Genomic DNA, 22,987 nt, shown 5'->3' with positions numbered 1-22,987 from the left:
CCCTAAGGGAATGTCCACATGAGTCTCTGAAACAGAGCTTTCTTCTCTTTATCCTCTCTCCTGGGATTGGATGTGACACTGGGGGTGGCAATGGAAAGGGAGCCTGGAAATGGTTGTGTTTTCTTCAGTAAGGAAATAGGAGAGAAAAGAATGGGATGTTGGAAATAAGGACATCTCACCATGGTGGGGGATCTCATTTGAACCTACCCAGAACTGTGGTTTGTCAAGCAAAAAAAAAAAAAAACCCAAACAAATAGTGAAATATGAGTCTCCATTGCTAGGAAAACAACTGTTAAAACGTGCATTTTTATTAAAGGGGAAGTTGAGTTTTTCAGACTACAACATCCTGAGTTTGAGACGGCAAAAAAGCCTCTAAAATATTTACCTTGGAGTTGTGTTGGAAAGAATATTATATAGCCCTGATCTCTGATGTATTTTTGTCTGATATTTCAACTTAAAAATGGGTTTCTGACTTTTTTTAACTTTAGAAATTGCCCTGCTTTAATTTTTTTTTATTTTAAGCAAGCCAGTTCATATATTAAATTGAAATCTGTACAAATTACAGTTAATTATAGGCAGCTCAGAGCGAGGCCTAAAATAGGTCACATGCTGTTTGGAATAAAATGTGCCCAAAATGATTAAATCTGGTTTGTTGGGCCTGAAATCGGTTCTGGGGTGTTTGATCCTGCCCTGGCTGCTGCTCTTCCCTTCTCCTGCTGCCGTGGTCAGAATGCTCCTTGAAAAGGGAGGAGCCAGGGTGGGATTGCTGAGCCTTCTGCCTTCAACATGAGGTGTTTTTTCACTCTGTTAACTGGAGATGGGCTGGGATCCTTGATAAGTGTTGTCACAGTGGATACCAAGGGGGAAGATGTGCTGTTTGCTGAAATGAAGATTTTCATTTCTTCTTCTTTTTTTTGTATTTTTGGGTCCTGACTTTGAGGGGCCATTTCTCTCCCTCCTGTTTGGAGGGCTGATGGCAGAGCTGCCCAGTGAGTCAGCACAGGCTGCTTTTAACCCTCCCCAGCTCAGCTAATGCCAGCTCTGGTGTTTTTGTTTATGGCTGATACACAGTCCTTGGCTTCCTGTTGTCCTTCAGCTGGATGAATGCTTATGCCAACTTTTATTATTCGGAATGCTCCTGAATTAATTACATTAAAGCAACTTCACCGGTGACCTTGAGCAAAAAGTGACTTCCAGCAGCGCCTCCTCCTGCATTTCTGTGCTGACTTAATGAGTGTCTGCACACTGCCACTGCTCAGCTCTGCTCTCACACACCTGCATGTGTGGCCTGGCTGGGAACTAGCTCTGCTTTTAATCTTATGCAGGAATATTCATGCATCTCCGTTTTGGGGGGGTGTTATTGCAGTAGGTACTTGTAAAATGGGCTGCCAGTTAAAATGAGAGGTTGAAAAAGGTCCCTGTGGTGCAGGGACTCCCCTGCAGACACACCAAGGAGTTTGTTTTTAGAGCAGATGTGCTGTGAAAATAACGGTGTGGAATTGAGCTTGGTCGTTTTGCTTCCTGACCAGGTGTGGTGCAGTGTAAATAAAAGGGGGGTTATTTTTTTCCCTTGCACAAACCTGGGAGCTCTGAAAACCCACCTGTCTTCTTCCTGCTCCTCTCTGCCCTGTCACTAAGCCCACTTTCTGCAAAACCATTGGTAACAGAGAGTCATCAGCTGATTTGCACGTTCAGGGAAGGCTGAGACATAAAAGCCTGCCCTGTGTGAGCTCTGCAGCCCCCAGTGCTGGGGGATCAGCTGTGGGGAAGGAGCTGGGGAGGCACCTGTGCTGCCCTGCTTTGTCACGGAGCTGAGGAGCACATCTGCCTTGTTCAGCAGCTCTGCTGCTTGTGGGCAGTTACTTGGAAGGGTAGAACTGTGATTCAAAACCTGTCCTTTCCCAAGAGGTGGTTTTTTAACAGAGCTCAGGATGCACAGCCTGAGGAACCTCAAGCCCCTCTCCCCCAGCAGCTGCCGTGGGTCTGAGCTGGTCCAGGAGGGCTGAATTTCTGCCAGCTCCATCCCCAGGAGGATGCTGTGAGTGTTCCTCAGCCCTGCCCACCCAGGGCTGGCAGTGGGCAGTGCTTTGGTGTGGATCTCAAGTCCCAGCAGAGCTCAGGCTGCAAGTTCAGCTGAGTGCTGGGCACCTTTGGATGATTTGGGGAAAGCTGCCTGATGAGAGGGACTCACTGGAGGACTGAGGCCATTACAGGTCAGGTTTTATGGAAAACTGCCCAGGTGCCAAGTGCTTTTGTTCTCCTTTGGTGCCAGCACAGTGTGCTCTGAGCTGCCAGAGCTGCAGGAGTGTTTGGGCAACGCTGTGAGCACAGGGTGGGATTGTTGGGGTGTCTGTGCAGGGCCAGAAGTTGGGCTGATGATCCCTGGGGGTCCCTCCCAGCTGAGGATGTTCTATAATTCCATGAGAGTGGAGAATGCTTTACATGCTCCCCTTGACTCTGGAGCACTGTTAGACCCTGACTGATGGAGCTTCCATTGTTTTCCTCTGTCTTTCCAGTAGCACTGTTATGTTTCCTATTGATCATCACTTACCAAGCTGAGCTTGGAGGAAAAAAAGACTTGAGGATCTGCATTCTCCTTGCCAAAGCAGCAGCTCAGGGAATGAGGGGGGTGCTGATGTCACCCTGTTAAAGCTTAAAAAAAGGTTGATTAGAAAAGATTTCCTATCCTTGAATATTTCAGTCTGGGGCCTCTTTCTTTGCAACTTGTGTCTCCTGCAGCTGTGGTTTAGCAGGATCTCTGAGGAAATTAAAGTAATTAGAACATTTTAGATTTAAGTTTCTGGCAGTGTTTTCAGTTTGCTGAGGTTCTCTCAGCCCAATAGGACCCTGCAAGTGTGGGGTTGAGCTTTGCAAGGGCTGCTGTAGACCCATGAGCTGTTTGGTCGTGGTGACATTAACCACAGGCCTGCATTTTTGCAAGAGGAGAACAAAAATTCACAGCCCCCGTTTACTTAATGGTAGGTCAGGAGGCCAGTCCTGCAAACCATTTCTCGTTGTAGTCGTTTCAATGTGGAAGATTTTTTTTCAGGGGAATGCATCCAGCCTTATTTTCTCTTCATCTCTTCTGTTTCCTTCTGCTGTTCTCTGAACTTGTAACGCTGGAGGCCACAGAGACCTTTTGTGGGGAACAGAACCTCAGACAGGAGCCCTTGATGGAAGCAACTTGTGCAAGAGAAATGCTCCCTGTAAATGGAAATCATTCATGGCTTTTAGCTCTCCAAAACCCCTCCTAAGGCTCCTGCTGGGTTCCTTTCTCTGTCAGTAATGCAGAGGATTAGTCAGCACCATCTAATTAGGCAGCAGCGAAGCAGGAATTGTGCTCAGCAGCTCTGCCCTGATTCCATCTCCATTCACAGGACTTGCCCATTGAAACCAAGTGCAATAAGGACGTTTCAGTGCTGGCACTGGGAATTTTGGGGTGGGTGTGAGCTGAGGCACAGTTAAATTGGATTTGCACCTCAGGAGGAAAACTCAAGGTCATCCTGTGCCCAAACAGTCGTGTGCTCTGAGTCTGCAGGTACCTGCAGCACCTCCTTAATAGCTCTGATGATTTCAGGTTTAATTTCACCCCATCCTGCTGAAAAGGGTGGCAGTGAGAGTTGCTGGACAGCATTTTCCTTCCTGCTCCTGTGAGTCTGGGCTGCTTTGGTGTCCATTTGGGTTGCTGAGTGATGTAACTCAACATTTTAAGGCTGAATAGCCTTAAAAATGTGCTCAGCAACAGCACCTGGCAGGGCTGAAACACGAGAGCTTGTCTTGGATTCTTCCAGGGGAGGCTCTTACTGGAGTCTCATTATCCAAGGAAACTGTTTTTTCAGTGACACACAGAGTCCAGGAGAAAGTGGTTTGTGTTCAGGAGGTTTGTCTTGGCCCTTCACTTCACAGAAGCACTTGAGCACACATTTGAACTGCAAAGGGCTGCTGAGCAGTGCTGACACTTCAGGACAAGCTGGAGCTCACTCCTTTCCCAGTGGTTCACATGAGATTACTGACAGCTGAGGAATTGGGGGAGCCTTTCCCAGTGGAGGTTATTGCCATAAAGCTTTGCCAGTTGGGGCATTAAGGTCAGCATCAAGGAGGACACTGATCTTTTTTTTTTTATTGAGCTTTAAAACAAACAAGCAAGACATTTTTTTTTCCTTACTAGGTTACCAGCATGCAGTTGACACTGAATAATTTTGAAGCAAAGGCATGGCTGTAGATGATTTAACCATCTGCAATGAACTGACAGAGCTGGGACATGACAGAGGACAGGATGGGAAAGTTTTCTGCTGATTTTGTCACTGCTTTCTGGTGGGAAGGGATGTTGGGAAGTGAAGACTGGGTGACTCTGGTGACAAGGTGGCTCCAGCCTTGGAATGATGTTGCCTCACTGAAGGGGTTGAGGTGGAGAGAGAGCATGTGAGTGGCATTCCAGGGAACTCAGAGAAGGAAGCAACCAGGAGTGAACAAAAACCCCTTAAAAAATGTCAAATTCGGAGAAGCGAAAGAAATGCGATTCCTTTTACCTTCAGGCATTGTGGAGAGGCTGAATCTGGAGAAGTTATTTTTCCCAGCCTCCCACACCCCCTCAGGAACACCATCTGCAAGTGTTTCTCTTTTCCAGTCTAAGGAGTACCAGAGGAGATTAGAGCTGTATTTTCTCAGACTTTAGACCAGAGATCTCTGGGGATGTGCCTACCTAACCTTCCAGCCAAGCTCCACTGATTTCCTCCTTAGTTTTCTTATTTTAAGGGAATGTCCTCAACATAACAATAAAAGCAACGTAACAATTCACTTAAGGGGACTACAGGAAAATAAAATGACAGGTCTGCCCACTGAAGACACCTCTTGCAGGGATGTTCTGCGTGCAGATGAGCTCTTGGATCTCCCTCCTGTTGCTGTGTCATGTGGGATCAGGATGACACTTGCTGGTCTGGCAGCTCCCCTTCGTGCTCACCCAAGACCCCACGTCAGTTCTGAGCGTTCCCAACCTGGTACTTCATGTTGTCTTTACAGCCTTGTCACTGTTTGGGAATGAACTCTGAGAAAAGATCTGATTTTTCCCCATGTTTTCCCTTTGTTGTTGGCTTTTTTTTTTTTTTAAGAGAAGGTGGAAGAGGTACCTTGTGTGAGGCAGTTGTGAGGTGAGTCAGGGCTGTATAAATAGAAGTGCTGAGCACATGGGATAAGCTGCAGAAAGGCTTCAGAGGCAGGAAAGCTGCCTGGTTAAAATGATCCCATCATTGAAATGCCTGTCCTTTCAGGCTGCTGCCAAGGGTACCTGCACATCATTTCTTCTTCCTCCTTCCAGTGCAGGTTCATTTAAAATTGTAATGAGTGCATTTGTTGGACCACTGAAGTTTGAGCAGGAAGCACAGGGGGTGGGCACAGCTGCAGTGGAGCTGTGGGTGCTGCACAGGGGCTTTTGTGTGCCAGGACTGAAGCGTGGCCTGTCCTCAGCAGAGCTGCTGTAACCTCATTTTCCCCCGGCCCTTCACTCGTGATAGGTTTGGAAGTCCAGGGCTTTATTTTCTCCAGTTTCTGATGATTTGCAGAATAGGTTGGACATGACAACAGTCCTTGGCTTCCTTGGCAGCACTGTCTGCAAAAGAGACACCTGGCAGTGTTTGGGGCCCATTCACTTGGGGTTATTTGAGAACACTCAGCCTCTCTGCAGTTCAGGATACTGGGAAGAGCTCAGCAAATCAGTCTGTAGAAGCCTCAGTTTGGTCTCTTCCAGAATATTGGAAGCCTCAAGTTACTGTGAAACCAAGTTTCCCCAAAAGGTAGGATGCAGACTGCTTTGTATGCGGTGACCACTGAGCCAAGAGAACTCCCATGGGGATGGAATCTGTAATTCCCAACGGAATGCCTAAATTTTGGTGTCCTCGTTTAGTTTGTCACCCAGTCTCTGTTTCAGCTGTCTTGGGTGCCCACTGGCATAAAGAGAAAGCCATTCTTATGGGACAGCTGAGGAAGCTCGAGGGCAGTGGGAATCCAGGCCTTCACTCCTCTCCTGGGGTGGGTCCTGCTGCTGGAGATGCAGTTGCTCCAGGTCAGCTGCCTCCGTCCTCCTCCATCCCCAGGGAATCGATGGTGTGATGGAACTCGGGGGGGGCCCTGAAAAATCCCTGTCCTGCCTTTGCAAACTGCAGTTTGTGAACTTCCTGAGTGAAAGGTGAGAGCCTGGCAGGAACCTGGAGGGTTCCAGGTTCAGGGGGGCACACAGAGAATTAACTGAGCCCAGCTGAGCAGAGGGGGCAGGAGCCCCAGAGGTTGAGTCTCAGCACTGTCCCTGCAGTGCCGTGCCTGGCTGTGTGTTTGCTGCTGCATCCAACCCATTCCAGCTCCAGGTTGCCTCTTCCCCCTCTCCTTTCCCTCCACACGTTCAACCAACAGCTCCTGAAGAGCCTGTTTGCCTGGAGAACCTGATGGAGGCAGGAACAGAGAGAGATTCCTTCCCTCTGCTCCTTCAGAAACCAAACGAGACGCACGCCTCACTAGTGCTGGGTCCCCTTTGTGTTTTTAACTAGGCCAGCACTAAAAATGGAAGATGAGATCCCAGAAATTTCTTTTGATTAGCTGCAAGTTTGAAGAACAATGTGCAAGGGAGAAGGTGGAGGAACACAGGCTGTTGAGGATGCTGGAAAATACTGAAATAATCCCTCTGTACACTCAGAGGCCACATCATGCAGGAGCTTGGGACTCTGAGGCAAATATGAAAATGAAATTAGTCTCTCAGTAATATGCAATGGGCTTTTTTTTCCTTTATAACTTTATTGGGTTTTTCCTTTTTTTTTTACTTGCCTTATGTTAAAATGGCATTTGAAACTTCTGTTGGAATGCATGGGTTGTACATATTGCTTAATTTCATCAGCCTTTCTCTGAAGAGGTACTGGGAGAAGAACGATGTTTTCTCCTTTTTGCAAGCTCTGGTTTATTTGTTTGAAGTAAGTTTTCCTCTGCCCCTTCCATCTTCCTCTGTTTTCCTTTCCCTGTAGGAGTGTTATGATACTCAGCAACAATCCAAACACATGGAGTCTTAGAGAAATTAATTTGGAAATTTGTATTGTTTTTTACAAGTTCTTACGTGCACTGTGACATGGCCAGGAGAAATCTTTAAGGAGATGGTTGCTGGCTTAAATATTCAGTAGGAAGAAATAATAAATCCCAACCCCTTGGCATCTTTTATATTTATTCTAGATCAAGTCACAAGAAAAAGTGGAACCTGTCCAGCGTTAAATAAATACAGGTTTTGCTTTAGTTGTTGAAATAAGTAAGGAATGAAAACCAGAGAGGCTGAGTTTATATGGGAGCAATAATTCTGCAGGAGCAGAGCAGGAATTCAATCTATTTGATTATGACCAGAAATGTGATAAAAAATAACTCTCCAGACTGTGACTACTCCTTGTAGTGCTCTCATATAAAGCCCATCTTAAAGGGCTGAACCAAGGACTGCATCACTTGGCAGGAAATCCTTAAAGGTTTGACTCTGAGAACAAAGCTGGGGCTAAATCAGTGATTATTCTGTGCTCCATGCAGAGGAATCCAGTCCCATCAAGGATAATATTTGCATTAGTATTTACCTTAAAGCTTTAAATAAAGGAAAACTCCTGTGGCAGCAGCTCAGGGTATGCAACAGCACTGAAGGCAGACAGGGCTGACACATCACAAACATGGGGACAGCACTTTGGGCATTTCTTGGTGCCTCTTCCCCCAGGGAAACACTGCCTGGCACAGCTGGAGTGCCCCTGGGTGTGGTGCCAGCCCCGAGACTGCCCTTCTTTCTCTGGGAGCTGAGCTGGGCTCTTGTTCATTGTCCTGCAGGGCAGAGAGGCCAGAATCTCAATAAACCCTTGAAGTGGCTTTGAAGTGGAAAAAAAAAAAACAACTTAAATCTTTCAGTCTCCAGAGTGGTTCCAACATTATTTTTGTTGCCCTGGGAATGCTCTTTGGGTTGGTGTTGTTACAGACAGGTTATTTTGCTGAATGCATCCAACCCATCAGGTGTCTGTGCTGGGCAGGAACTTCAATCAGGAATATCTGCAGCCATTTTCCTTCACTCCTTTTCCTCCTGGGAAAATTATGCTGAGAGATTTTTTTATTTGACCTTCTTTGTACTGAACATTTCAGTGCTTTCTGTGCTTTGGAAGCAATGTGTTGGGAAATCCTTTGGGAATTGGGCATTGGGATTGAGATCGCTGAGGAGCAGGACCTGCTTGTTTGAGATTTCTGTCTAAAGATCTACTTGCAAGAGTTGTTTTCTTTCCCTGCTTTGATGAAAGGATCTTTTAACTGATCTCACCTTTTCCAAACTGCAGTATGTGTCTGGGGGAGGTGACTTTGTCCCAGAAGTGACAAGGATGGAAGAGGCACCAGGGTGTGCTGGTTCCTCAGGAGGGGTGTGGGATGGTCTTGGTTTTAATTTGTAAATATTGGGCCTTCTTGCAGGTAGGCCCTATATATAACCCATGTATAAAGTTGGATATTTATATATAAAAATAGAGATAAATATATATATATATTTAAAGCAAATCCATGAGCAAAAGCTGATCATCTGGAGAGCCTGCAGTGAACATTAGAACCCTGGAAAATAGTTCTGTGTGGTGTAATGAGTGGAGCTTAAATTTTCTTCATTTCAGAAGATTTTGAGTTTTAGAAAGCTTACTGTGATTTTTTTTTTTTTTTAATTTCCCCTTGTAAAATTATTCAGAGTTTTCCAGATAACAGGACACAGAAAAAAAGACTTATTGCTGCCACTCCAAATCTGAAACCCTCAGATTTGGCACCAGCTCTGGTTCACTCTCACAGCCCTTAGAGCATCAAAGTGTCAGAAACATCCAAGTAATCAACTTACACAAACAGAAAAGGCACATGTGGCTCCTCCACTCTGAGGGTTTTGTAACCTGGCCTTTAAATTTCACACGACAACCATCAATCTGCATGTGCAGGCTCGAAGATATATTTATTTTCCAGGGGAAGATGCGGCATCTTTCGCCTGATACTTTTATTTATATTCAAAGAGCAGCCTCTAAATCTATTGTGGCAAGTGTACACTCTTTTTATAAAAATACTCACCTGTAAATATTGATTATGACAACTCCTTTGCACCAAATTACAGCCTGTCTGTGCCAGGCCATGAGTCACCTGCTGCAGTTGTCACCCAGGAGTCTGGCACTCGTGTTCCTTTTTATAGGCTTGACTTAAACATAGTGATTTTCTTTTTTTCCCCTCAATTTCTCCTACAGAAATTGAGTCCCAAGACACCTTAAAAGCCACGTGTGGGTTGTTGAGACTTAAAAGGGACAGGCTGTTCCTCCCTGAGGGAAATCAGGGGTGTCGGGTCTGAGGGTCCAGCGGTGGGACTGGAAAACCAGGCACAAGTGATTCCCTGTGTGTTCCCCTGGGAACTCCTTTGCTGTGCCACGGCTTTGACTTGCCATGCCCTGTGCAGAGGGGGTGGAAATGCTGTCCTGCTCACTGCAGGATGTTCTGCTGGTTGACAGGTCCCTGACAGTGTGTTGGTTACTCCTCTGGTTTCTGTGAGCGCTCAGAGATGAGCTGAGAGGCCTCATTATTGTTTTTCTTTTAAAGTGGTGTTTAACAATAGCAAGAACTCAAGCACTCCTGTGTTCTTTTCTGATTTATTAACATCATTTGTCCTGAAGTTTTGTAGCTGTTGAGCTCTCCTGTCCATAGAACAGGTGCTGGAAGATTGGAGAGCTGTGTAAAATAACTGGCAGTGGATGTTTAAGAAACCCTGTCCCTGTCATCCCCAAAGATGGGGTGTAAGCTCTGAGCCAGGCAGTGCTTTTCAGGAAAATCTCGTTTTGAGCAGGTGGTGTTGGGTTCCTTCTCTTTAATTTGTGAAGAATTTGATTTATGCCAACAGCAGTTCTCTGCAAAATAATGAAAGCAAGTTTGTGAACCAGAAGAGAGGTCAGCCCAGCCAGCAGGGTGGCTGCAGGGGGAGTGTTGCTTTCCTGGATTTAGGATGCTGCAAGGAATACAAACAAACGTTGCCTCTTTTGCTCTTGGAGTGGGTTTGTCTGCAGTCTCTTCCCCCTCCAACAGCAGCACCCTTTAAAGCTCTGTTAACAAGCCTGTGATTTCCAATAGTCAAGGAGATGTGCTTTTAAAGAGCTGTGCAAAACCACTTCTCAGCTGGAGCAAGGCAGGCAACAGGAGAGCATCCTTAGGGATTCTTCATCTTGTGCCTGGATGAGGGTCTTGAAAAATCACTTGGGAGCTTCAAGATGTCGGGCTGAGCTCCAGTGGTTTAAGGAGTTACCATTAAATCCTTCCAGGACCTGAAGGCAGCCCACAAGAAGGATGGACAGAGACTATTTACAAGAGCCTGGAGTGACAGGACAAGGAGGAATTGGCTTCCAACTGACAGAGAGGAGGTTTAGATTAGATATTGAGGAGAAATTCTCCCCTGGGAGGGTGGGCAGGCCCTGGCACAGAGAAGCTGTGGCTGCCCCTGGATCCCTGGAAGTGTCCAAGGCCAGGTTGGATGGGGCTTGGAGCAACCTGGGCTGGTGGAAGGTGTCCCTGCCTATGGCAGAGGGTGGCACTGGGTGATCTTCAAGGTCCCTTCCAACCCAGACCATTCTGGGATTCTAAATCTGTGATAAGAAAGACCTGCAGGAAAGGAGGAATAATTATAAACTTGCCATCTCTTTGCTGAATGAAATAAGTTCAGTATATGTTAAAAAAGTGTTAAGCATTGCATGTGTGCAAAAAAAAAAAAAAAAAAAAAAGTTTTTTTACCCCCAACTAGATAATCAAGTGCTGCTCTGGGTGAATACAGACTGTGCCTAAAGTAAAACCCAGCCCTGCTGCAGAGCTTGTGAGCATGAAGACAAAAAGCACCTGAAATCCTCATCTCACTCCAATTACTGAGCAAATGCTTTAAACCTATTTCCCAGTTTGTGCTTCATTTTAGTTCCTTGTGAATGTGTGGAAATGTTACCTGGTGCAGACAGCAGAGACGCTGGGCTTTGCCTTTGAACTGCTGCTTTTACACCTGGTGTGCTCATTACATCCTGCAAACTTAATGAGGAAGCAGCTTTGGAGGCTGCTGGGGACAATTTGCAGCTCCCCTGCTGTGGGTGGGCAGTGCTGGTTTGGGGCCTGGTGCCAGGGGCAGTCAGAGCAAACCATCCTGGGCTTTGCCCTCCCAGCTCTGGGATAAATTACCCTGCACACGCCACCAAAACACACCTTGTCTTGTATTTCCCAGGGAAAGCTTCGCTTCTCACAGCTCATTTTTTTTTCTAATCCATGTGTAAAAGCTTCTCTTATTCCCTTCACACCTGGAATCCCAGAATGGGTTGGGTTGGAAGGGATGTTAAGGATCATCTCATTCCACCCCCTTCCACTGGCCCAGGTTGCTCCAAGCCCCGTCCAGCCTGGCCTTGGGCACTTCCAGGGATGGAGCATTAGGATTTCTGGATGTTGTGCCCTTGGGACCAAGGCTGGAATATCCTTTTCTGTGTGTCCTTTTCCCCTGGCCATAACACACACCTAGGCTTCTCATGTGTTCTCCATGCAAAGCTGATGAAAAATTTGCCAAAAGATTCCCCAAGCTCTTTCTTGATCTTCTTTTATTTTCCTGTGGTGCTTCATAGGTTTATTATAGCTTAAAACATTGAGATTATCCCCATAAGGAAAGCAATTAACCAAAATCTGAGCATCAATGGACTGTAATGAGAGAAAATTAGATTTGTCTTTCATCTTCTTTTCTTTCTGTTTGGGAAAAAGTGCAGTTTCCTTCATGTTCAAAACAGCCATTTTATTCTCATTTAACTGTGTGCTGTGTTAAAAAGCTTTCACTGGTGCTGAGGAAAAAAAAAATCCCACTATCAGAAAATACAGAATGTATTTTTGAACAGGAAGCATTTATGTCCAGTTTTTAACAAAATGAGTGATTTTTTTTCATGAAAAGATTTGGATAGAGAGGCATTCTGTGTGATGTTCTATCAGTGGCACCCAGAACTGATCCTTTCCTTGGAATAAAGCTTGGAGCTACAGTGGTGTTCCTTGGGGGTAGAAGCAGGAGCAGCATTTCTTGCCTTGCAGCATGGGTGTTATGTAATATAAAATACACATTTCCATGCATTCTCCCCTTCTGCAGTGTTTAAACACCAAACAAACCCCTGTCCCGGGGATCTCAGCGATGTTGTCCTTCTGGAAGTGCAGTGAATGTCATGATGAAAGGCTCTGGATGACAGTGCCCAGAAATACTCCTTCAAGCCTCTCACAAAATGGAATATTCATGTGTTTGTGAGGCTGGGATGCAGGAGAAGTTGCAGATACAGAAGTGGGACTGCCCAAAGAAACTCTCTGCAGGCAGAGATAAGACTGACCCTGGACAATGAGAAGTTTCAGCTGCTTTTGGAAGGTTCTGGGCTGGGTTTCTCTGGTGGTGTGTTAAGCAGGCACTTTCTGCAAAGCACGGGCTCAGTTGTGGCCCCAGCCCTGGTTTATCCAGCCCTTGCTGGTTCCACAGCTCATTTATTTCTTTGGGGTTGTATTTGTAAGCAGCTGAGTGCTGCCAGTGCAGGGAGCAGAGCACAGCCTCTTCCAGAGGGCTCTGCTGCTGGGCTTTTCCTTCATTTTCCTGAGATCTCTGACCTCCCTGTGCAGCCCCAGCCCTTCCCAAGGCTGTGGAAGAGACAGCCTGGGTATGAGCAGAATGCCTGGCTGTTCCAGGCCATTCCTGAGCTTCCAGCTCCTTCCTAGCTTTGATTTATTTACCTGCCAAAAGCCCCATTATGTCTAAGCAGCTGGGGAAAGCCTTGTGTAAAGGTGAGTGCCCGGTTTGAGGTGACCTGAGCGATGCTGGTTAACCCAGAGCTTTAAATCCAGCTTTAATACCAACCCCAGCCCAGTGTTCCCTCTGTCAGTGCTCACCCCTGGGGTGCACAGCTGTCTGCTTTGGTGTGAGACTGAGCTGATCCCTCCTGCTGCTCCTCCTGCAGCCAGCCTGGTGTCTCCTGTGACAGCACCGCGTTGTTTGCCCTTCAGCAGTCCCAGCTGATGGATTTTCACCTCTTCAGCTTCCAAACTTGCTGCAGAGCAGGGGAGGGACTGTCACCTGTGCTGTGCCTGCAGAGGGAATGCTTTGCACAGCTCATTTTTCCGGAGACAAAAGGGATAAATCTCTGTCTTACAGCAGTAACAACGTGTTCCATGTCTGGATAAATCACCTGGGAGATCAAATTCTCTGTTTTTGTCGAGCTGTTGAGGTTCCACTGTCAAGGAAAAGACCACTGGAATCTTGGTTGAACTTTGGCTGGATTTTGTTACCATTTCGTTTGTCCACTGGCGCAAAATGTCGATTTAGGGACAGCAGAAGGACATTGTTAAAAACTAAAACCAAGCAGTGTTGTTTGGTTTTGCACCAAAAGTGTTCCTCAGCTTTTTTCCAGCCCATCTCCAGAATCATAAATCAGGGAATCAAACAGGTTGGAAAGGACCTCTGAGATCATCCAGTCCAAGCCTTGATCCAACCCCCCCGTGGTTCCCAACCCATGGCACTGATGCCACATCCAGGCTGTCCTCAAACACCTCCAGGGATGGAGAATCCACCCCCTCCCTGGGCAGCCCATCCCAATGGCTGAGCACTCTCTCTGCAAAGAATTTCTTCCTAAGAAGTTCAACAATTGTAAGAAAAAAAGAAAAGATTGGGTTTTTATTGTATCAGGGTAAAGGAGTTGGGAAAGGGGATACAGGACTTTTAGGAGACTGAAGGAAGGAAAGAATGGAAAGAAGAATATGGATAAGGGCTTGGAAGGGCTGAAATGAGAGCAGGGCAGTGAAAGGTGTGAGTGGGAAAGAAGGGGGTGATAAGGTGGAGAGCAGGAGACATGGAAGGGTGAGAACTTGGGAAAGAGAAAGCAATTGAGAAGGAAACTGGTGAAGGAGAGCAAGGGAGATGTGACTAACAGGGGAAAGTGGAAGATAGATGAGCTTCATGGTTAATGATGCCTGGTGGTTGAAGATGCCTTGACTTCCTTATCAATCCCAAATCTCTGATCTCTGAGGAAGTAGCGCATTGTTTTATGGGTAAATGTAAAGGACTTGGCATGACAACCCAAACTCCCAAGAGGTGGCACAGACAGCTTTGGGGATTTCTGAGCTGTTATTCATCTTCTGTCTCTTCCAGTTCCCTGCTTTTCACAAGGAGGACATCAGCAATGTCCTTTACTGGTGAGGTCCTGGATGTTGGGTGTGCAAAGCAAAGGTGTCACTGCCTTGACATGATTGGAACTGAAAGGTTGCAGAGGTGGAGGTACCCAAACCACAGGACCTGCAAACTGTAATGTCCAAACAGGCCAAACTACAGAGCTGTTTCAGACAGGGTCTGTCAGGATGAGAGGTGAAGGATGGCTGTGATAAGAACGGGCACTGATAGAGAAGACAGAAATTCTCCTCTCTTTCTCTCCTTGCAACTGTCTTGGGGGATATTTTAATTAAAAGCTTTCATCCAGGAGGGGACTGAGGTGAGATGGAGGCAGAATTATTACCAGAGTTATTACAGTGTATTCCTGTGAGTCAGATCATGGTTACCTAATATAAAAGCAGCAGCACATTGCCAGCATCCCACCTGGGGGCAAAGCAAACTGCAGTCCTTTGTAGGACTGTGTATTTAGATACTGAAGGTACAGGAGGAGTTTTTAATGCAATTCCCACCTCTCCAAGGTGGGAAGCTGGGAGGAAGGTGCCGTGTGTGGATGGACTGTGCAATCCCATGAGGTCACAGCACCACAGAACGTGCTGAGTCGGAAAGGACTTGCAAGGATCACGGAGTCCAACCCTCAGCCTGCACAGGCCCGTCCCCAGCAGTCACACCCTGTGCCTGAGATGTTTATGCAGCCTTCAGGTGAACCTGTGTGATGGGCTGGGCTGCCCCCAGAGCCAACACTTGATACTTGTTCTTCAGTTCATGTGACAAAAGAGGATCAACTTGTATTTCAAGGGCAGCTGGGCTGAAAGGGGACTTAGGGAGACGTGGGACGATGCTCAGAAAGGAGAGGGGTGGACAGATGGGGAAGCATTTGAAATTTTTCAACCCCTGTGCAGTCTGTTCTGGTTGTAAATACACAGATGCTCAAATCACTTGTAGGATGTTCCTTCTGTCTCCTTGTTACAGCACTGGAGAAGAAGCTGCTCCCTCAGGTGCTTTGGGGCCAGGGGCTGTTCCTCTGGCTGCAGTGAAATGTGCCTGTGCTGCTGCCATTTTGCCCCCATTACTCAAACTCTGATTCCAGGCCTGGCCACCTTCCACCACGAACCCCACCCTGGCCCTCCCTCACCAGCTGGGCCAGTTGCCTCCAGCTTCAATGAACAGAGCATTGCTCTCTGCCCACAGGTTTTCAGGGTGCCAGACTCTCCAGAGCAGTGTCAGGTGCCCAGCCACCTTCTCTTTCCCCTCTGCTTCCCTCTGCTATTGAATCTGCTCCTGTTTTCTTTGAGGCTGGAGAAACCCAGGACCTGTGTATGATAACTCCTGTGCTTGCTTGTCTGTGTTCTCCAGCCCTCAGAACTCTTCCTTGTAGCTCATCCTGCATTTTCTCCAGGCTCAGAGAAACAGGTTTTCAAGTCCTGATGGAGGTGGAAACAAGTCCAAGGCATGAACTGCTCCCCAGCAGCTGTGAGGCTGAGGCTTCTCCATAGAGAACTTCCGAAGTTGTAAATGTATTTTGAAGATGTAAATGTTTAACAAAGGTCGCTGCTGCTTTTGTCCTGCAGAGTCCTCTTCTGCTGTGTCCAGGACACGTTTGAGAGGAGGTGCCTGCTCCTCACCCCTGAGGTGTCCACAGTGCTGAGCAGAGCAGGTGGATCACACAGACACACCTTGGCACAGCCTTGCTGGGCAAGCACGGACTTGTGCTGAGCAGCAGCTTGCTCAGACTGTGGAAGGGAGGGAGCAAGGCAGTGTGGGAATGCTGGAATTAGTCATCCAGTTTAGTGTCTGCTTCAGGAGGCTGGTTCCTCTTCACCTGGGGAATAAGGTTTCACTCACAGGGAGTTGCAGGGAGCATTTATTTCTTCTTCTGTCAAGGATTCTGCCAGTGAAGGCTATGATTTGTGACTTAAAAACACAAGCCACGTGCTCCCTGCGGGATTTGAAGCCAGGCAGGGGCTCCTCAGCTTCTTGTCTAGTGAAGCTGAGCATCTTATTGTAGTTTACACTTGCCCATTTTATGGTACAAACTCAGATAAGAAAGGATTGACGTCTTCGGTGTGGGTTTGGCTGTGGAGGTGCCTTCGTGTGGAGCACGAAGGGCTTGCCCAGCCCTTCAGAACCTCAGCCAGCTTTAACCCCGGGCCAGGAGCTCCGGTGGGGAGGGGCTGGAAAGCCTTTTCCACGTGTTCTGTCAGTCAGAAATTGCAGGCTGCTCTTCTTGTGCCATGATTCACCGAGTCCTTCTGCTGTAACCCCCCTGTTTTTCACGTAAGATGGGACTGAACAAGTGAAGTGTGCTCTGTGGCTGGGGAAGGCAAATGTCCTGTCCTGTGCCTCAGGAGAGAGCAGTTTGTGACCTATATCATTAATTAGCAATGCAGCAGTTCTCATCTTGGGCTAGCAGCAAGATTTGCTGTTAAATATTTTAGTTTCTTGCTTCCAGCTGTCCAGTTGGTCTTTGTTTCCTGAACTTGCCGTGAGCAGCACCTCAGCTAAAAATGTGGTTGTAAAATACCCTACAAGAATGGCGTTGCTTCGAATAATTTATTCAGAATTTTATATATCTTACCACTGAACTATTTTCCCAGTAAATTAATTTTCTTTCGGAAACAAAAGCAGTCCTACATTGTCTTGTCATCCATACATTATTAATGGCAATCTATTTTTAATTTAATGAAGAATTATGCAAAGAGCAAGGGAGGAAGAGTGTCTTGCAGTATCCTCGGTGTCTCTGCCTCGATAACCTCAAGCAATCGAAGAGGTTATATTTAAAAGCCTCTCTTGCTTGGCACTTTCATGTTCTTAAATGGAATGGTGCTTAAACTCAGAGAAACTATCAAAGGAGGAAGGAATGTATTGGCAGAGGTGAGAAGTGGTAAGGGATTGGATTATCCTGTTCTCTAAGTGGTTGGCAGAAGTTTCTGTGAGGAGAGAATTGCCTGAAACAGGAGCTGTTGTTGCAGCTTCCCAAAGTTCATTTAGGTAGTAAAAAGCTGAATCATTGTGTAAATCTAATTAGCACTGGGAGCTCTGTCAACCTGGAAGTTTAGTGAATTGGTCAGGGGTGCAGCTGTGTCATAAAGCAGCTTTCCAGGCTGGAGATCTGTTCTTAAATTTGAGTCTGAGCCACCCTCTGTTATCCCAAGGATTAAGAGAGAAAAATGTTTCCAAGCCCATTGCTTATTTAAGGGCAAAGTGAAGCTTGCAGTTAAATGATACCATTAAAAAAATCCAACAACAAACCCCCTCATTTGGGTCAACTTTTAATTTTGTTATGTTACTGTGATAATTGAAGCGCTAAATAAGGATAAAGTGTAGCTGATCAAAACTTGTCTCCAGCAGAAATCCTCAAGCTCGTGTGCAGTAAAGCTGTGTTGGGTTACAGCAAACTGCAGCAATTTTGAGCCTGGTCTTCTAAGCGATGTCTTAAAGACAACAGGGTTATAATCCCCACCAGGCTGTGTTGGGAGGGGATGTGCTCAACTTCTGTGCACTTCTCTGTGCTGGTAATTGGTTCCAGTTACTTGGAAGAGTCTCTTTTGGAGCTGCAGTGAATACATTTGCTTAATTTTTTCCCCACAGCTACTTGTCCTCTGCTGTCAAGACCTTAAGCTACAAGAGATGCTGTGTGGACAATGTCTGTCAGTTTTTATGCTTTATCACTATTATAAAGTGACAGCTTTGGGTTTGCTTTGTTTGGTTTGTTCATCTTGAATTGAACAGTAGGAACTGTGGAATTGGGTTTGGCTTCCCTCCTCTAAGCAGAGGTTTATCTCCTGTCTGTGGTTACCTTTGGGTGCAGCAGAATATCTGATTGTAGAACCCCTTGGTGGGGAATTTCCACAGGGTTCCCTCCCCTCGTGTTCTCACTGTCAGTGCTTTGGGGTCCTGGGACACCGTGGAGTTCTGTCCTGGCTCTGTCCCCATCACCTCGTGCAAACCCTTCACTTCTTGGTGTGTTTGTTTTCTCCTGTCATGAAGTTTGAATTAACTTGAACTCAGGTCAGAGAGATCAAACCCACCGACTGCAGTTTGTCATCCCTGTGGTGAATCCAACCAGCATCATCCTTGGTCTGTGTCACAGGGAGCTGCCTGTGGGGAGCTTCCAGGGGCAGGAGGGGTCTTTAAACACCTCCTGAAGCCCAGCAGCCACTGGTGCAACGTCAGAACAGGGTTTTTTTCCCTAAATGTTTCCTATTAAGTTCTTCTATCTTTAGCTTGTCCCGTTCCTGCATGTCTGTTTTGGCGAAACAAAGAAAAATTAGCACTGGGAGAAAGGGATTTGGAAACAATCATTAGGCTTTCTAGGCACAGAACAGGTATAACCTGTTTGACTTTGCTCAGCTTTGCCAAGCCTGAATCTTCCCTGTCTGCTGGAAGTGCTAACTCATGGTTGGCCTGGCTGTGTCCTTAGGGCTGATTAATGAGGTTATTGCCACTTGGTTCTACAGCATTTAGCAAACAGCACCCACCCAACCATTAAAAACTGCAAAAGAACAGTTACGCTGACTGTTTTGTGTAACTTAAGTTGTGCAGCCTCTTCTGTTGAATTTTAAACAAAAAAGGTGTTGTTTTGGAAGTCTTTTGTCTTTCTAAACTTGGTATCTCGCTGAGTCCAAAGAGCACAGAGAATTTCACCCCCCCCAAATCTTCACTTACACTGATAACCCAGGGCATGCTCAGCATCCCGCTGAGCTGAAAGGAACTGTGCAAAGCCTTTGGATTCCACGTTGAGTTTCCAGGAGCTGGGGACGGGCAGAATCCAGAATTGTTACAAATTCCAGCTTCAGCCAAGAGCAGCAGTGATAACACTGCAAACAATCTCGGGCCATTTCACAGGAGTGACAACAGCTCAGCATTCTGTACCCATACAGAAAGATTGAAACACTTGGTGAAGGTCATACAACAAGCTGATGGCCAAGGACTGAGAGCCAGCCATCCATCATCCAGCCTTTCCTCTTTATTTGCTAGTCCTCACTGCCTCATCCCATCATCTCCACCGCTGCACTGGTGGTCTGAGGAAGGATTTTTAATGGGACCTGAAAGTTGGGTTGTAATGCTTATTTCTGCTTTGGTGTATGAACTAGAAATGGTGATAGCAGTTTTTACACAACTCCTATGCATAAACACAGAAGTAAATTAAGACTCACGAGTCTCCTCTGGGAACGCAGTAGCTATTGCCCTGTTTTCCAAAAGGAGGAAGCAGAACAGCAAACACATTAATGTGATATATCCAAGGTTATCCAGCTCTCAGAACTGGCAATAGACCCCTGTTTGTGTGGTTCTTACTGGTCCCTTGCACCAGGGTTGTTTAAGTTTTATTTAGGGGTGAAACCATCCAGAGCAGGTGGGATCTGAGGGTCAGGGAAGGAGTTGCTCAGGACAAAGAACTCCTTCCTTTTTCCTCCTTCCGGCTGGGAAAGGGTTACAGCTGAAATGCCTGTGACAGCCTCAGGAAAACATGAATGTGCTGGTGAGGGAGGGCAGGACAGGAGCCCAGAGCTTGGAGCTGGTTTGTGCTTTTCATTTATAAATGTACACCTTTTGGTGGTGGTGGTGGGTGAAACCCGGGCTTTTGGGAGCCTCTCGGCCGGGCTGGCTCGTGTTCGTGTTCCGTGTCACTGAGCGGGGAGGGCTGGGCAGGGGGGGACACCTTCCCTGGGGCAGCTCCATCCAGCTGCTCCTGCAGAGCCAGCAGTGTGTGAGGGAGCACACACAGATCCAGAAGCACACACACACATCCAGGAGTGTGAGGGGGTACAGGCATATCCAGGAGTGTTTGAGGGAGCACAGGCACATCCAGGAGCATGTGAGGGAGCACACACAGATCCAGGAGCGTGTGAGGGAGCACACACAGATCCAGGAGCACACGCACACATCCAGGAGCACACACAAATGGAGGAGCACTGAGAGGGAGCACACACACACATCCAGGAGTGTGTGAGGGAGCACAGGCACATCCAGGAGCACACACAGATCCAGGAGCACACACAGATGGAGGAGCACTGAGAGGGAGCACACACACACATCCAGCAGTGCTGAGAGGGAGCACACGCAGATCCAGGAACACACACACACACAGATCCAGGAGCACTGAGAGGGAGCACAAGCAGATCCAGGAGCACACACACACAGATCCAGGAGCACACACACACACAGATCCAGCAGTGCTGAGGGGGAGCACACACAGATCCAGGAGCACTGAGAGGGAGCACAAACAGATCCAGGAGCACACACACACAGATCCAGCAGTGCTGAGGGGGAGCACACACAGATCCAGGAGCACTGAGAGGGAGCACACACAGATCCAGGAGCACACACACACAGATATCCAGCAGTGCTGAGGGGGAGCACACGCAGATCCAGGAGCACACACACACACAGATCCAGCAGTGCTGAGGGGGAGCACACACAGATCCAGGAGCACACACACACACATAGATCCAGCAGTGCTGAGGGGGAGCACACACACACAGATATCCAGCAGTGCTGAGGGGGAGCACACACAGATCCAGGAGCACACACACACAGATATCCAGCAGTGCTGAGAGGGAGCACACACACACACAGATATCCAGCAGTGCTGAGAGGGAGCACACACACACACAGATCCAGCAGTGCTGAGAGGGAGCACACGCAACATGGAGGGAGGGACCGGAGCCGCCTTCTCCAGTATCTGCACGGCCGCGCTGGCCGCGGGGACCCTCGGCACTGGGACCGGCCTGGATGGACCTCTCAGGTCAGTACAGCCACAGCCCCCCAGCTGCTGGGGGGCCTCCTCCCGGGGCCTTTCCCTCTCCTTTACCCCGCTGTGCCGCGTGTGCGGATCTCCGGGGGATGCGATTGTTTCACACTTGGTCGGAGCCCGATAAAGACGCAGAGCCGGCTCTGAGGAGGCGAGCGCCTCGTCCTCCCTTAGCAAATGCAAGTTCGTTTTGGTATCATCTGCGGTGTTTTGGAGCCCGTTGTGTGTCACTGCGTTGCCTTTGAAGTGGTTGGGCATTTGAATGGAGGAAGGTTAATTGCCTCCTCCGATCAGATTACACCACCGGGGGTAGCTCACCCCGGCGTGGAGAGCGAGCAGACAAAGTCTGATTTTGCATCCCGTTCTTCTGGTGACAGCGGTCCTCGAGGCATTTTTGGGTAAAGTGTGTAGGATGTGGTTATTAGCGTGACAGAAATGGCATTTTTTATTAGAAATGCGCTGTATCCTGTGCGTAGCGGAGAGGAGCGCTCGGGCTGGACTTGGTGTGAGAGCTGCAGCAGTCACAGGGGCTCCGTGCCGAGCTGTTGGCCGGATTATTTTCCTTCCTAATGGATAACTAAGTGCTGGTGATGGGATACGGGGTTAGGAACGATAGTTTTGGAGGGCCAGGTTATTGTGGAATGAGACAGTGCTGATTATCCTCATGGCAAATGGTCTCCTTCACCCTGGGCTCGGATTTGTGCTGTGGTGGGAGGAAATAAACCTGGTGCTGTTGCAGTTCAATTGGGATTTTCTACTTCAGGGCTGAGAGTGAATAAACATTTACTGGTGAGGAAAAAAAGGGGGGAGCTGGGCAACCAGTATTATTTAAAACTTGCTGTTCCCACCTACCTGGGTTACAGATCAGGGCAGCTTTACCAAACCAGAAGTTATTTATGAACCAAGCTGCCGGAAGCTGCAGGCACAGGTTCTTATTTCACTGTATAATTATCAACAGTCTTGATAATTTATGTTGACTCCTCCCACTTCACTTACACTGCCAGAAACCCAAGGAGAGTAGCTCCTAGCAGCACTGCAAAATTTCTCTGAATTTGTCTGTGTTTTCTTTCTTCCTTGAAGTATTTATCCTTAGGGAAGCTGCTGCTGGATATCTGCTCATTGTTTGTACTATGTAGTGACTCGGGCTCTGTGAGAAAGGTATTTGGGAAATTTTGGTTCTCCTTACTTGGAAGCAACACCATATTTAAAAATTAACTGTGTCTAGTGTGCTGATCCAAAGGCTTTACACTGTCCAGCTCCCTTTGTGATGGAAAAAGCACAATATGCAATATACTGGCAATATTTTGTCACCCAAGTATAAAGCCACACAAGTGCCAGAGGGAATTTTGTTTGGTGTGAATTCTCTTGGGAATCTGAGCTCTGACATTTGTGGGAAGCTGGCAGTGTCAGTGTGTGCAGTCCCAGGTCTCTGGCTGAAGGCTGATGAAGTTTTGTTTGATAAAATCTATGCAGTTTTCTTCCTAATGGGTCTTGTCATGCACAGAAACCTGCAGAATAAATAGGTTTTAGTTCTGGTAGTGACATCCCCTTTTTTGTTGCTTGTGCAGAGAGTCCAGAGCATGACAGAACTTGGGATGAGCTTATTATGGTTGGCTCTCTGAAGGCAGATCTTTTGCTCATATTCCCTCTGTGTCCTTCCTTTCAGCACAGAGATCAAAATTGGTATTGTTTTTAGCAGCGAGACTTGCATTTAACAGGATTATAGAAGCATTTTTAACTTCATGCTCGCAGTCCAGTGCCCCTGATTGATGCTGGGAATGCGGGGAGTTTGCTGGTTATTGCTGTCAGAGTTAATGTGCTGTGCTGATGCATCTTTTCTTCAGGAGAAAAGCCCTTTTCCCAGTGCAGGGTTGCAGAGTCCTTGCCCTGCCTGTAGCAGCTTTTTGGCTGGAGGGGGAAGAGGGGTGAAAAAAACCAGCAATGCTGAGCCTGTGCAGGGGGAAGTCATTGCGAGGGACGGGCTGTGTGTGTTCCTTGGGATGGATCCCACCCTCCAGGACACTCTGGGGGGATTTCTGTCC

General features: G+C 47.4%; 2 protein-coding genes across 4 annotated transcripts in view; one reads left to right on the top strand and one right to left on the bottom strand.

Moving 5' to 3' along the window:
- Positions 1–22,987, bottom strand: part of ST3GAL4 (ST3 beta-galactoside alpha-2,3-sialyltransferase 4) — a 1,214,471-nt gene that overhangs the window by 173,720 nt on the left and 1,017,764 nt on the right. The gene's annotated exons all lie outside the window — the stretch shown is intronic.
- ARHGAP32 (Rho GTPase activating protein 32) overlaps positions 1–22,987 on the top strand; it is a 216,355-nt gene that overhangs the window by 36,030 nt on the left and 157,338 nt on the right. Inside the window, exon 1 of one of the 3 annotated variants that reach the window (XM_050323041.1) lies at positions 20,787–20,939. The exons of 1 other annotated variant lie outside the window; for it this stretch is intronic. In XM_050323041.1, coding sequence (XP_050178998.1) covers positions 20,842–20,939 — 98 coding nt within the window. In that variant the 5' untranslated portion in view covers positions 20,787–20,841. Of the gene's footprint in view, positions 1–20,786; positions 20,940–22,987 lie in introns of those variants that run through there. One more of the 3 variants, XM_050323040.1, reaches the window with a different exon arrangement.

This window comes from Myiozetetes cayanensis, unplaced genomic scaffold, assembly GCF_022539395.1.
Source record: "Myiozetetes cayanensis isolate MyiCay16 unplaced genomic scaffold, myiCay2020 scf29, whole genome shotgun sequence".
Taxonomy (NCBI): Eukaryota; Metazoa; Chordata; class Aves; order Passeriformes; family Tyrannidae; genus Myiozetetes; species Myiozetetes cayanensis.
Note: the sequence above shows the minus strand (reverse complement) of the source record. Positions and strands in the feature narration are given on the sequence as shown.